General features: G+C 32.6%; 2 protein-coding genes across 3 annotated transcripts; both read left to right on the top strand.

The window, feature by feature from the left end:
• Positions 1-4329: 4329 nt before the first annotated feature.
• LOC133674909 (hydroxyproline O-galactosyltransferase GALT3) lies at positions 4330-5580 on the top strand. The gene has a single exon (XM_062096203.1). The coding sequence runs from the start codon at positions 4402-4404 to the stop codon at positions 5362-5364; it is 963 nt and encodes a 320-aa protein (XP_061952187.1). The 5' UTR covers positions 4330-4401; the 3' UTR covers positions 5365-5580.
• Positions 5581-6832: 1252 nt separating this feature from the next.
• On the top strand, positions 6833-12129 carry LOC133673714 (mitochondrial outer membrane protein porin 4-like). Of its 2 annotated transcripts, none has more exons than XM_062094586.1 (7): positions 6833-7098; positions 7693-7775; positions 8381-8448; positions 9539-9649; positions 9849-9935; positions 11060-11268; positions 11641-12129. In XM_062094586.1, exons 2-7 carry the CDS (start codon positions 7727-7729, stop codon positions 11942-11944), a joined length of 828 nt encoding a protein of 275 aa, XP_061950570.1. In that variant the 5' UTR covers positions 6833-7098; positions 7693-7726; the 3' UTR covers positions 11945-12129. The 2 variants fall into 2 exon arrangements, with proteins under 2 accessions (XP_061950570.1, XP_061950571.1); XM_062094587.1 differs by lacking the exon at positions 6833-7098 and adding an exon at positions 7184-7239.
• The last annotated feature ends 1276 nt before the right edge of the window (positions 12130-13405 follow it).

The following is a 13405-nucleotide window of genomic DNA, read 5'->3' as shown; positions in this document are numbered from 1 at the left end:
CCTCTCTTTCAATCTCATCTTTTCATAAGTATTCAAAATCAATTACTTTTTGATTAGGAGTAAATTGTCCAAAAACAAAGTTTGAGGACCAAATTGAAAAACTATAAAATTTTACACATTTCATCCACCGTAAAATGTGAGAGGATAAACAATAGAGGCAATGCATAATAAAAATACCACATCATTTAGACTAAGGTAATATGTATATTAAATGATAAGATAATAAATATAATTCATATATAGGTATTTAATGTCAATATGAAAGGATGTATATATCATATTGTGTTATAAAAATCTAAATACTCAACAAATATATACATGTATAGGTTTCGGTTCGGGTTTGATAATATTCATATTTTATCTATTATTTATCAGGTCTAGAAATATCCAGATTCAGGTCAAGTCAGACTAAATTGTAATTTTTATTGGGAATGAAACTACTAAGGTTTTTTTTTGGATGTTTTTAGTTGATAAAAATTTTAAGTTTTGGGAGTCCAAAAATTGACTCTAATTTTTTAATACATGACATATTATTTATTTAGGTGAAAGACGTGCTGTCCGTTTTACTTAAAAGAAAACTTGAAAAGATTACATGTCAGCTCTTTATTTTTTATTTGAAAAAAAGAAGAAGCATTGGCTTACTCTTGCAAGTCTAGACATGCTTAGGTCATCTTTTAAAGCCTAGGCGCTTAGTTCTTAAATTTTTATATTTTAAAATATTTTTTTAAAATAAATAATTACAATGATATTTAAAAAGTTAAGAAATTATTTTATTATCTAAAAATAAAAGATTAGGGATTTCTATGGTAATATTTACAATTAATTTATGACTAATTACATATAAATATAATATTTATTTTTTCTTAAAACTATTGCACGTGAATATTCAATGATAATAAAATATAAAAAAATAATTTTAACTGAAAAAATAATTTTTTTCTCATGAATTTAAATTATTGGAATTATTATGCATATTTATTTTAATTACCTTAAGTTCTTAATTCTTATTAAAAAAATTGTGTTGTTAATAAACAAGACATGTTTCATCAAAACAAAGAAATGAAGATTTTGACTAAGAAAATAAATTTTTTCTAGATTTAAATATTTTGAACTCATTTGAATATTTATTTTAATTTTCATAGAATTAAATAAAACATTTCTTTGAAAATGATTCTGTTGCCTTTACTCTTTCTTTTATTTCACAGTTCATTGAATATATGATATTGTTAACTAACAGTGCTACTCATAGCTTATATTTAAAAAATATTTATATGTATATGTTTAATTTTTTACTTGAAAGATTAACTTTTTGCTTTAATCTTTAATTATTGTCAACAATTTTTTTTTAATATCAGTTTATATATTATTAATTAACAAATTTCATGATACCAAAAAAATACATTTATGATATCAAAACCTTCTTGTTTTATATTAAAAATTAACTTAGAATCTAAACTATAGTGATATATATATAAAGTGACAAAATCAATGTTAGTTGAATACCAAATTCAGTATGGAAAAATAAATGAATAAGGAAGTAAATGGTTACGCTCGATGGACAGAGAAACTTAATTTAAAAGAGTTCAAACCGATAAAATTGAGTGCTCGCAAAATTGTAAATCAACCGTTTATTAATTATTATGTTTTTTAGCCTGTCCAAATACAATCATTTTTTTTTTTAAACAGACGACATCAAATCAAACACTGCTTCTTTTTACATGCATGTCCCTCGAAAAGACACTGCCAAATATTGCTCTTTTTTTTTTAATCTTTTTCTTCTTTTCCTAGTTCCCATCTAGCAATCTAGCTTGAATCACCCGCATTATTTATTACTAGTTACTTAACCTGTATTTTATTATGGGTTATAATTTTTTTAAAAAAAATACATGATGTATAGATTATTTCAATACATTTTTTATATAAAAAATTTAAAGTGTAAATCGGAAAGCCTTTGCAAATATCTATTTAAATAAATCAATAATCATCTATGTAAATAAACAAAAAAATCGTTAACAATATCTAAAAGAAAAATTAAAAAAATAAATGTAAATCAAGATATTTAATCACATAAAATGAGATATTTACTCGTTTGTATAACTGAACTTGCTTATTTAAATAAATAAAAGATAATAGAAATAGAAACATAGATGAAATTGATTTAATAAATTCATGGTCTAAAAACAATATCACGCAAGGCCGAATATATCAAAAATATTATTTAGAAATAATTTTTTTATTTTGAAAATAATTTTCATCTGTATAAAACAAAAAAAATATAGATGAATTAGAATAATATCTTTAAAAATCAAATACAAACTAAACAATTTTTAAAAAACTTCTATTAAAAAAAACAAGCAAAACTTGTGATTTAAGTCATTAGATTAGGACAAACGCATAGAAAAAAACTGAAAATAATCATAAAACCAATTTTTTGTGAAACAATAATGTACAATGACAAAATTGTAAAAGAAAATGAGAAAAATATGGAAAGAATACAAATGACATTAACTTTTTAAATTCATAAACTGAGTTATTAGATTAGATGCAATAAAAAAAATATGAAACTCATTCTTCAACAAATCAAATATTAAAAGATGAAATCAGCAAAAAAAAAATTAATTACACAAAAAGATCTAAAAAATTATAATTAAAAGAAAGAGGGTGAAAATTGAATTATAAAATACATTAGAGGACGAATAAAAAATTTTAATTGGAGGGTAAAATTGAAATGAAAAGTAATTTTAACAAAAGGAAAAACAAATCAAAAGAATAGGAGTCAAATTAAAAAAAAAAACAACATAAACTTTGATCGAATGATGAAATTAAAAGCCAGTAAAACTTTAACAAAGTGACCAAGAAAAAAAATTAAAATCAAAAGAATAAGAACCGAAATAAAAAAAATAGCATATGAGAAATTGTATTTAAAAAGCTAAATTGAAAACAAACAAGATTTTAATAAAAATGATAAGAATTAAAATTAAAAAAAAAATCAAAAGAATAAGGACTGAAATTGAAATAGCAAAAACAAAAAGGACAATCATGTACTTTTCGAAGTAGGAGAGAGAAAAGAATGAGAAAAAAAACAACCACAGTAAAAAATCGTCCATCATGCACCGTCACACGCCTCACCTAGAGGAGGAGAACACAATGCCTCTTCAAGCAACATGATGGAAGTGTAGATTTGGTCACCAGATGACGTCTCACGCACTATTTCAATGGCACGGATGCCACTCACTCGTTAATGCATAATGAGCACGCACCAACAACTTTTTAGAATGAAAAATTAAAAACTCAACATAAAAAATATACACTCTTAAATGCATAACTTAATTTTTGTCTTTTATAAGGGCAAATACATATTTTAACTTTAATCTAAGAAGAGAAAAACCAAAAAACTCTTGGTTAACAACTCTATTTTTTTTAATCATTTCGATAAAGAAGTATTTTAGCTGTTTTAAAATTTATGAAAAGACAAAAAAAAAAAAAAACTTGTGGTCTACAATTCTAGATTTTGTTGATTTCATGACTAAAAACATATTTTTATTGTAATTGTTTTTGGCAAAAAACTAATATATCCCTGAATGATTTTTTAATTACCGATAAACCTCTAAAATAAACTAAATTACCCTCAACATGAAGTCTTCCTTTTTTCCACCGAATAACAAAACAGTAATTTCTCTATAGTAAATCTTATCTGGTGCTAAACTGGAAAACTCATGTAATATATTTCCTGTTAATTTGCATCTTTTCATTCCTTTTTTAGCACAAAATGCCAATCCCCTTGTATTCCTGGGGATCGTCTTTTGAAGTACGATTTCCCCGCAGATCACTAGAAACAGGGTGCCCTCTATTTCAAGGGTCAATGGTATTGCTTTGCATTCAAGTGTGGTGAGCGACACGTCAGGTAAAGAGGTCTCGAAGCCGGCCATGTTCGTGCCGATATACCTACTTACGAAAAGTTGACCAAATGGCTCTAGCCATGTGCAAGCAAAGACCGAATAAAGTCCAGCCTAATTATTAGGCCCAATCCCACTATCCCTAGCTGCAAAATCTTATTTGCATTTGATTTTCACAGGCGCGAAGACGTATAGTGCAATCCCCTTTATTCATGGAAAAGGAGCAAGCCTACGGAATAGACTTTATACTCCTTGATTTAGGCCATATGACATGAGAAGAAAGGCCTAGTTTGTCCCAAGATCCAAGGACATAATGGTACATTCAATGGTATGATCAACACCTTATTCCTTAGTGGAATAAAAGTCAACATGGTAGTCTAAATCGCACGAAATCGCCAATTTAATTATACTTTGAATCTAAGAATATTTGGAATTCATCAATATCATCACTACATAACTTCTTCTTACGAAGAGCCAGAGCAAGGGATTCGAGAAGCAAGTAAAAATGAAGAGCACCTCAAAGCCAGACCGGCACCGATTCATCCTCTCCTCTTTATTTTTCATCTTCTTCTTGTGTGCCTTGGCTACCATCAATGGAATCCGATTTGATAGCTTGTTGAGTTTTGGTAGATGTGCTCTCTCCAACATTCCATCTCAATCCTCCGCTCCATCTTCAAACAATTTTCTTGCCATGAATTCTTCAACCTCCAGTGATGATATTCGCATACTTATAGGCGTTCTAACACTTCCCGATCAATACCAACGTCGACATTTTCTGCGTCTCATATATGGCACCCAATCTCCGGTGGGAGCGCAGATTGATGTGAAGTTTGTGTTCTGCAATCTAACCAAGGAAGACCAAAAGGTACTTGTTGCTCTTGAGATAATGAGATATGATGATATTATCATCCTGGATTGCAAGGAGAACATGAACAAAGGTAAAACCTACACTTACTTTTCAAGCTTGCCAGAAATGCTGAATGACACAGATAAACCTTATCCTCCTTATCATTATGTCATGAAAACCGATGATGACACGTATTTCCGGTTAGATAATTTAGTGGAGTCGTTAAAACCATTGCCCAGAGAAGATTTGTACTATGGTTATGTTATCCCATGCCCTAGCATGGACCCTTTCGTGCATTATATGTCTGGCATGGGATACATGATCTCATGGGATATTGTAGAGTGGATTAGAGATTCTGAGGTGCCAAAAAATCATTTGGAAGGGCCAGAGGATAAAGTTTTTGGTGATTGGATCCGAGAAGGCCACCGTGCAAAGAATAGGTATAATGCTAAGTGGTCTATGTACAATTTTCCTGAGCCGCCCACGCAATGCACACATGAGCTTTGGCCAAACACAACCGCGGTTCATCTGCTGAAGAATCAAGAGAAGTGGATCCAGACATTGAAGTATTTCAATGTTACTAGTAATCTCAAACCTTCTAAATTGTATCATATACCTTAGGTAATACCTTCATTCAATATTTTGTTTTAGATTATTTGAATTACACTAGGAGTATTAGAATTCTGCAAGTCTAATTTTGACTTTGATTGGAGTTCATATTTTTCTTTTCACTTTCTATAGCTGGTGATCTCACACATGTAAGTCTAACACGTGAGAAAACATTGAAGGGAGCACATATTTGGTGCCTCAAGAATAAAAAATGAGCCATTCAAATTATAGCATTTTTGACACTGTATTCTTTTCCAGCAGTTCTCCATTTCTGCAAGTGACCAAGGAATCGAAATGTCGAAATGCCAAGCTACAATGGATGCCCCACAAAGCATGCTGCTAGATTTGCCTTAGCCCATACAAACCAAAACCTGAATAGCAATTGTCTGCCCAAATGACTCGGTTTGTATGGGTTGCCAGTTGCCAGTTGCCAGCTGCCAGCTGCCAACTAGAGAAAGGGCATAATTACATAATTCCAAGATAGATCAAGTAATCTGTTGATTTTTAATTTGAAGATTTAATTGGTTACACACGGGTGACCCATTTGACAAGGATAAACTTGATTTAGCTGGGTTGACTTCAAGAATTTCTTTTCATTTTTGTCTAAAACAATGTTGTTATTTTTTTATATTTTTTATTAAAAAAAATATCATTTCATAAAATAAAAAATATATATTTTTATTTGAAATTAATCTAAATTGACCAACAAAATCATAAATCAAACTTTAAGTCAGGTTAGACTCAAGTTGATCTTATCAATATGACCCCAGATCAAGCTGTCCATTTCAATTTTCAAGGTCACTAACTCCATTTCTGTAGCCATATTTGTTGGCAATATCGTCATTTAACTTCCCAGAGTAAATAATCAGTTGATTTAAAGCCCGACTCAAATTGAATTATATTTTTAGCTAATTTGAATTTTGAATTTGTTGAACTTGGATGAATGTAATTAAACTTCGCCTTGAGTAATTTAACTCTAAAATTTCTTTCTAATTTTTATCTAAGAGTGCTATCATTAATTTTTTTAAATTTGGTTCAAAACCATCCATTTTATTAAAAAATAAAAAAACAATCATGAAAGATGTAGTTCAAGTAGTCAACTCTAGGTTAGTTCTTTAAAGGTCATTGGTTTGAATCCACATTAATAAATATAAATAAATAAAAAATAAAAAAAGCAAAATAATATCATTTGAAAACTCTTTGTTTCACTCAACAAAATCACGATTTAAATTTTGAGTGGGTGAAAGAGAAACCTCAGACGGTCTGATAAATTTGATCTCGGACCCAGCTGCCCATTTCGATTTCCATGGTCACCAATGTCACTGCAGAAACCATATTTGTTGGCAATATCGTCATTTAACTTCTCAACTTGACCCTCACTGAACTGTTACCTGAATCCCTCACAGTCAAATCAAAACTCTCAATTTACATTTATCTTAAGAACCTCTCTCCAATCGAGATCCACACCTGTTCTGTTCTTTATCTATCACCAACCATTAAAGTAACCTAATCACCCCACTCGTGTCCCGTTTTTGACCTTGGCCTTCCTTGCCTGGCCTTGCTTTGGTCACTCATTAGTCACAACTAGACTAGTGCGCCATTCAAATTAAAATACCACATCCACTTATTCTTCAGCAATACAATACACATATATAACCTGCCTCCTGATTCCGCCGCCGCCGCCGCCCCCGAATTTGTCGGTGATCGTTGGCGTTTTCCATTTCATTTCGTTTTCTTATCTCCTGTGTAAGCACCTCTCTGTCTCGTGTATAAATGAGGGAGAGATTTGATAGATATCCTATTTAATTACTTTTTCGTTAGGGTTGGTTTTTCACTCATTAATGCATCATCATGAGTTTTAAAATCAGTGTTATTACTTTTAATCCAGTAAGCACCTGCAATGACCATGCTAATTGCGAAGAAAACATGTCTGTCTAGAGGTTTTGAAATTTGTGCAAAATCCTACTAGTTGATTTGGAAACTTCTGTAAAGTGCAATCTATTATAGAGTAAAGTAGTTTTAGGAAGTCATCGCAGTGCTTAAAATGATAATGGAAATGGGGGGTGCTTTTGTTTTATGATTGGTTCTGTTTTATTTTAGGATATAATATAATATAATGCTTTTCCTTCTCATTTTGACGTTAATGGCGGTTTGTGCACCAATGTATGTAGATGCAGTGTTTTGCAAAGGCTTGTATCTTTACCATCGTATATGCCTGAACACAAGTGTTTTGCGAGGGCATCTATCATTTTCTCGTTTTGTTTCTTCTTTTTTTCCTGTGTTGTTGATAGAAGGCTTCTTTTTGGTCTGTGGCTCATGTGAATTGTCTTAGTTTTACAGGTTATAGTTGGCAAATCATTTTTCCCAATTAAAGATGGGTAGCAAACCAGCTCCATTTTCAGATATTGGCAAAAGAGCCAAAGGTATCTTTTATATGGATGTTTATATGTAACCATGTAGTTTTATTTTCTTGAGATTCTAGATGCGTGTTTGGATGCAAGCACATGCATGTTTTGATGTGTTCATCTATGTGCTTATCTGTGAATGCTTAATGGTTTAATATGGAGTTTCCACTATTGAAATTTTACCTGAGGTTTGACCTTTTCTTACGGCACGACTAAACTTTGAGAAAAAACACTTTTTTTTTTAATTAATCTGTCAAAGTGAAAATCAATTCCAGTATTTATTTATATTTACACAAAGTAATACATTACATCACTTGGATCAAAAATATGTAACCATAACCTTGAACTTTAGGTAGCAATCCTTCCTGTAAAATGTTTGTTATGGATATGATAGATAGCCTTGTAATCTCAATGGAACTGTGTCCTCAACCTAAATATAACAATCAAATGATTGTCCAGACACTCCAAAGGACTTTTCTTGCTCCGCTCTTTTTTCTTAGTGATAGTGACTTTTAATGTATATTGTCTTTCATTGTTGATGCCGTGTTGACTGAATTATGCTTTTACAAATTTGCTTTAGCTATAAATTCTGATTTTTTGCAAACATTGCTTATCTTATGCAGACCTCTTGACCAAAGATTACAACTATGATCACAAGTTTACCCTCTCAATTCTGAGTTCTACTGGAATGGTACCATTGAATTTACATCTCCTCATTTAAGTTCCTTATTTACTGCTTTTCGTAATAACATCTGTTTAGGGGATATCTGTCTGGGTATTTCAGATTTCACACCCAAATGCTTTAGTATATGGTTTTACTTACTCTCTTGTTAAGGCAGTGAACTATTGATCTATGTGTGTTTTCTCCTTGAGATTGTAAATGTTATACATACTAACTGTTGATGCTTGCAACTCACTGGATTAATATCTGATACACTTGATTAGAATGTCGAACCACGAGTACTTTTAAATGATTTATATGTTGAGCGTTGGGATGCATATTTGAGCATGTGCACATCCTATGGTTTCAATTCTATGTCTGCTCTACGTACGCGTTTGACATTCTAAATGTTAAGATATTAGCGAAGCGTTAGGTCATGATTGATTATAGAAACTATTGACTAACCCCACAAAAACTATCAAGCTGAATAGAGATAATAAGTATTCCTGAACATGTGAGAAGACATATCCGTCAAATTGGAATGAATTTTTAAGTGTTGTGCGCATGGAAAGAAAGAGTGTGTGTTTGAAACAAAATAGAGCTGAAAGGCCATAAATGATTGAAAATGACTTGGTTTTGCAAGGTTAGCCAAACTCAGGAGAGGTCTTCTTAGTCTTGATGACGTGGACCAATATCAGCTAGTTAATGAAAGCAGATAGATTTTCTTTCAGAACTCATTCTCATGTATTTGCTGTCATTCAATCCTGTTGTTTATCTAAAGGAATGTTACTTTAGATAATCCAAACGACTTTTAAGGACATCAGTCATTGAATGTATCTTCTATGTTTGGAATATTGAAGCTATTAATGAAAGAGATTAGGTGAAGCCTGATTTGGCATGCCAGTGGATTATTTATAATTTTCTTTTCTCAATGTTAAATATTTGATGTGGGAATCAGGCATGTAAGGTTGTCATAGTGCTCCTGTTTTTCAGAAAATAGGACCCCATTCATAAATAAATTTTGACGTTATTGTTTCTCTTAAAAAAAGAAGCATTTAGAGTTTGAATGATGAGGTTGTGATGCTATCTAATCAAATATATCATTAAACTGCATGTGCAGGGGTTTACAGCGACAGGTTTGAAGAAGGATGAAATTTTTAATGGTGATATAAGCACCTTGTACAGGAGCAAGAATACTGTTGTGGATGTGAAAATTGATACCTATTCCATTGTAAGAGAGAAGTTCTTGTACTTGATCAGAATTTTTGGCATTTTCACTCAACAATTGAATTCTTATTTTCACTCAGCTACAATTGAATTCTTACTCTCATCATGGTCATTTTGAAATATAGTCAATGCTCAATTATTTGCATTCAAGCGCCTTGATGGTATGGTATGCTGATCTGTTTCTATGTGTAACTCTTTGACAGGTGTCTACCAAAGTGACTGTTAATGACATATTTCCCAGCACCAAAGCAGCACTTAGTTTCAAAATACCTGATCACAAGTCTGGCAAGGTCAGTGCATTTTAAATCGTGTAACAAAAAAAAATGATTATAAGAATTTGCATGCTGCATGTGCATGGAACTGTTAGGGATGCATTTGTATTGGAAGTTACTTGTTCCTTGCATGGCTTCCCAGTAATTTTTCTTACTTTCAGAATTTGGTAATATTGTTATCAATCTGTACTTTATAGAGCCTTTCCATGTTGCTTAAAATGGAAAATCTATCTAGTGTCATTCAGTTGATCCATAACTGGGCATGGCCTTTTCTTTTTACTTATTACGAGTCATACCATACTATTATTCACTGTGACATGCAACTCATCCCAAAGTTTTAACCAACAAAAGGAGGCGTAAAGCTGAATGAAGATGGAACTTAACAAGCAAGTGCTACAAATAAATAGTATTTTCCATGATTGTTTTCCATAAATGGGTATGGCTAGTGATGGAATTAAACAAGTGCTAACATCATATAGAAGACGAGGGAAAAGGCAAGTGATCGGATTAACAACCATGGTTGCAGCAATGCTGAGTAAGAGTCAAGTTTTTCCGAGACAGCAGCATATTAGCATGAGTTTTTAGTATTTAGAATGATAATCTGAATGACTTTGTATCTGGGATCCTTCCTTAAACAACCTGAGAGACTATAGTACTGAATTGAGGCAGGCAGATTAGATTACTCGTACTCAGTAATGACTCTGCTGGCTTGCCCCCAAGTTCTCTTAAAGGACTTTCTGATAGTCTGAGTCCTAAGAATGCACAGGAAAAAATGCATATTATTGAAGACGTCTTCATTTAGTGAAGTCTGTATCTCCATGTTTTACTTAATTTTTCCTAACATCTATCATCTTTCCAATAAGAATGAATTACAAAGGTGAAATAATTTGTGGCAGTTTTTCCTTGTGAGTAAATGAAACCTCCATGCTTGAAATTTACTAGATTTACATGAAAAAATGAACTAGTGGAAAGAAGCACCAGTTATGTTTTAAATTAACTGCGAACAGGTTTGAGATGCTGGTAGGACATAATAACCAAGAAAATTAGATTTCATTTTGTTGTAGAAGTACTTGCTAATTGTGGATAACCTTTATGAAATTGCGTGCTGAAAATCTGACTTATTTCTGTCTGTTGAGTCGCAGCTGGATGTGCAGTACCTTCATCATCATGCAGCCATTGATTCCAGCATTGGCCTCAATCCAAATCCCCTTTTGGAGCTCTCAGCTGCAATTGGAAGCAACAATCTTAGTGTGGGTGGTGAAGTTGGATTTGATACTGCTTCTTCTTCATTTGTCAAGTGTAATGCTGGGATTGGCTTGAACAAGCCAGATTTCTCTGCTGCATTTTTACTGTAAGCATACGGAAAGCTTGTTCTCTCTTGTTAAAAGAGTATTTATTCCTTCTCCTGTTTTAATATTTTATATGTCGTGCCTTTTGTCTTAAAAGGTATGTGCATTTTTTTGTTATTACATTTAAAGACAAAATGAATATTCTTAAATCGCAGCAGTTACAGTATTAGATGTGTTAGTAGTAAAGGTACTTGTTCTTTTCGAGTATGAACTCATCAGAAGCAGCTAAATAATTATTCACATGCGCCAGGAGTTATTATTGTTATTACATTTTAGGCCTTTTCGTGTCTTTTGTTATTCAGAATGGTTGCTTTTTATTGGTCTAAAGTTTGCTTTGACTTGCCTTTAAATTGAAGCTCGACTTTGCTATGTAGGACGGACAAAGGACAAACTATCAAGGCATCTTATGTTCATTCAGTGAACCCCTTACATTCAGTTGCCGCAGAAATGACTCACAAGTTGTCCTCCTTTGAGAACAGTTTTACCATTGGAAGTTCTCATGCAGTGGATCCATTTACAGTGGTAAAAACACGATTCTCTGACAATGGCAAGGCTGCAATGCTATGCCAACATGAATGGAGACCAAAGTCGCTTATAACTTTTTCAGCTGAGTATGACCCAAAGGCCACCCATGCAGCAGCCCCCAAGTTTGGCCTTGCTCTTGCTCTCAAGCCATGAATGTGAAATCACCTTTTATTCTGTTCAGCAACTTGAATTGAAGAACACCTGAATCCTGTTATATTTTTTCCAGAACCCGAGGAGGGTTTAAGTTTTTACCTTGTACATGTAGGTAAACCAAAAGATCAACTGAATGGTGAAAGGTTCTCAAGTATTGTTTGGGAGATTGAACCCAATTTTGATAAGCTTTCGAGGAAAAAAAAAAACCAGAAATCACAATACTATTTTTTGCAATTGAATTCTCAAGGATGCAGTGTAAGGGATGCTTAATCTCTCCTGATATTTCAGCCTTGTGATGCCTCATGGAATAAATGTTTTTCCTTTGGCCAGTTGATTCACTGCCCTACTATAATTACTGGTCTGTTAGTGATACTTTTGTATTCTTATCAGTAACCATGTGTGCAGACGACTGCCCTGATTCTTGTAATCCAATCCATCTCTCCACTACCTGATCTGGAAGAGGACTAGGCCAGCTGCATAATTCGGACCTTTTCCCTCTAGTCTTCTGAATTTTATTTGTTTATTTTTTTAAATGAAAATAGCATAGTTTTAAAAGAGCTGTTATTCTGAATTATGATTTTAATATAATCGTGGTTCTGTCTACTGCTTCAGTCAATATAATTGGAATGCAGCCATGTAATTATAACTGCTGCTTCTTTTTGTATGCTTCCTTCCAGCTCATTATACACAATCCATCCAAATTATTCGGCAGATGCTTTTTCTTTAACTTCTAGAATATATATAGTGAAGAAAAAGAAGAAGAGGAAGTTGTCTTGAAGGAGAGGTAGGGACCGGGGATGGGTCAGTCCTCTTCTTCATGCTCGTGCTATAATGGCCATGAGATTGACAAGCCTATTATCATTGGAAAAAACAACAGTAATATTGATGGGGACGACGACTTGAAGTCTTCCTGACGAGTGCTTGGGCAGTGTGTTTGCCTTGACAGGAATTCTTGCTCTCTGGTTTGCAAGAGATGGAAATGTGTGGATTCGAAGTCAAGAAACCGCCTTGTCTTGCTTGCTCGTTCCGAGATGTCTCCATTCCTGCTTTCTGTCTCTCAAGGGCTCCCGCAAGCTACTCGACATGGACTATGCTGCCCTCTATCGCCTTCCCATTTTTCTCTCGTTTTTCACCGAGCATGTGTATCGAAAAACTGTCATTATTCTCGGCGGTTGTTTAATATATTAACTATTATTTAATATAACTATTATTTTTATTAGCAATTTTTTAATAAAATTACATTTTTTATTAGAGGTTAAGTAAAAAAAATATATTATTTTTTTAATATTTTTTATCCTCTGTGTTATATCCTGAAATATTTTAATAAAAACTGTGCTAGTTTTATAAAAATTCTCTCGGAGACCAGTGTGTGCTTGAATCAGTCGAATGAAAATCGGATATGAACTGAAGTCTTCATCAGTATTTAAAGTGTACATTTGATCACCTAGGATTTGAAAATAT

This window comes from Populus nigra, chromosome 15 (assembly GCF_951802175.1).
Source record: "Populus nigra chromosome 15, ddPopNigr1.1, whole genome shotgun sequence".
NCBI classification, from domain to species: Eukaryota; Viridiplantae; Streptophyta; class Magnoliopsida; order Malpighiales; family Salicaceae; genus Populus; species Populus nigra.
The sequence above is the reverse complement of the archived record's forward strand: the minus strand, read 5'-3'. Positions and strand labels throughout refer to the sequence as shown.

Coding starts and splice junctions, on each gene's coding strand:
- LOC133673714 (XM_062094586.1), top strand. CDS start 7,727: ATGGGTAGCAAACCAGCTCCATTTTCAGATATTGGCAAAAGAGCCAAA. Junction 7,776..8,380: donor TATTGGCAAAAGAGCCAAAG/GTATCTTTTATA, acceptor TATCTTATGCAG/ACCTCTTGACCAAAGATTAC. Junction 11,269..11,640: donor TTCTCTGCTGCATTTTTACT/GTAAGCATACGG, acceptor TTTGCTATGTAG/GACGGACAAAGGACAAACTA.
- LOC133674909 (XM_062096203.1), top strand. CDS start 4,402: ATGAAGAGCACCTCAAAGCCAGACCGGCACCGATTCATCCTCTCCTCT.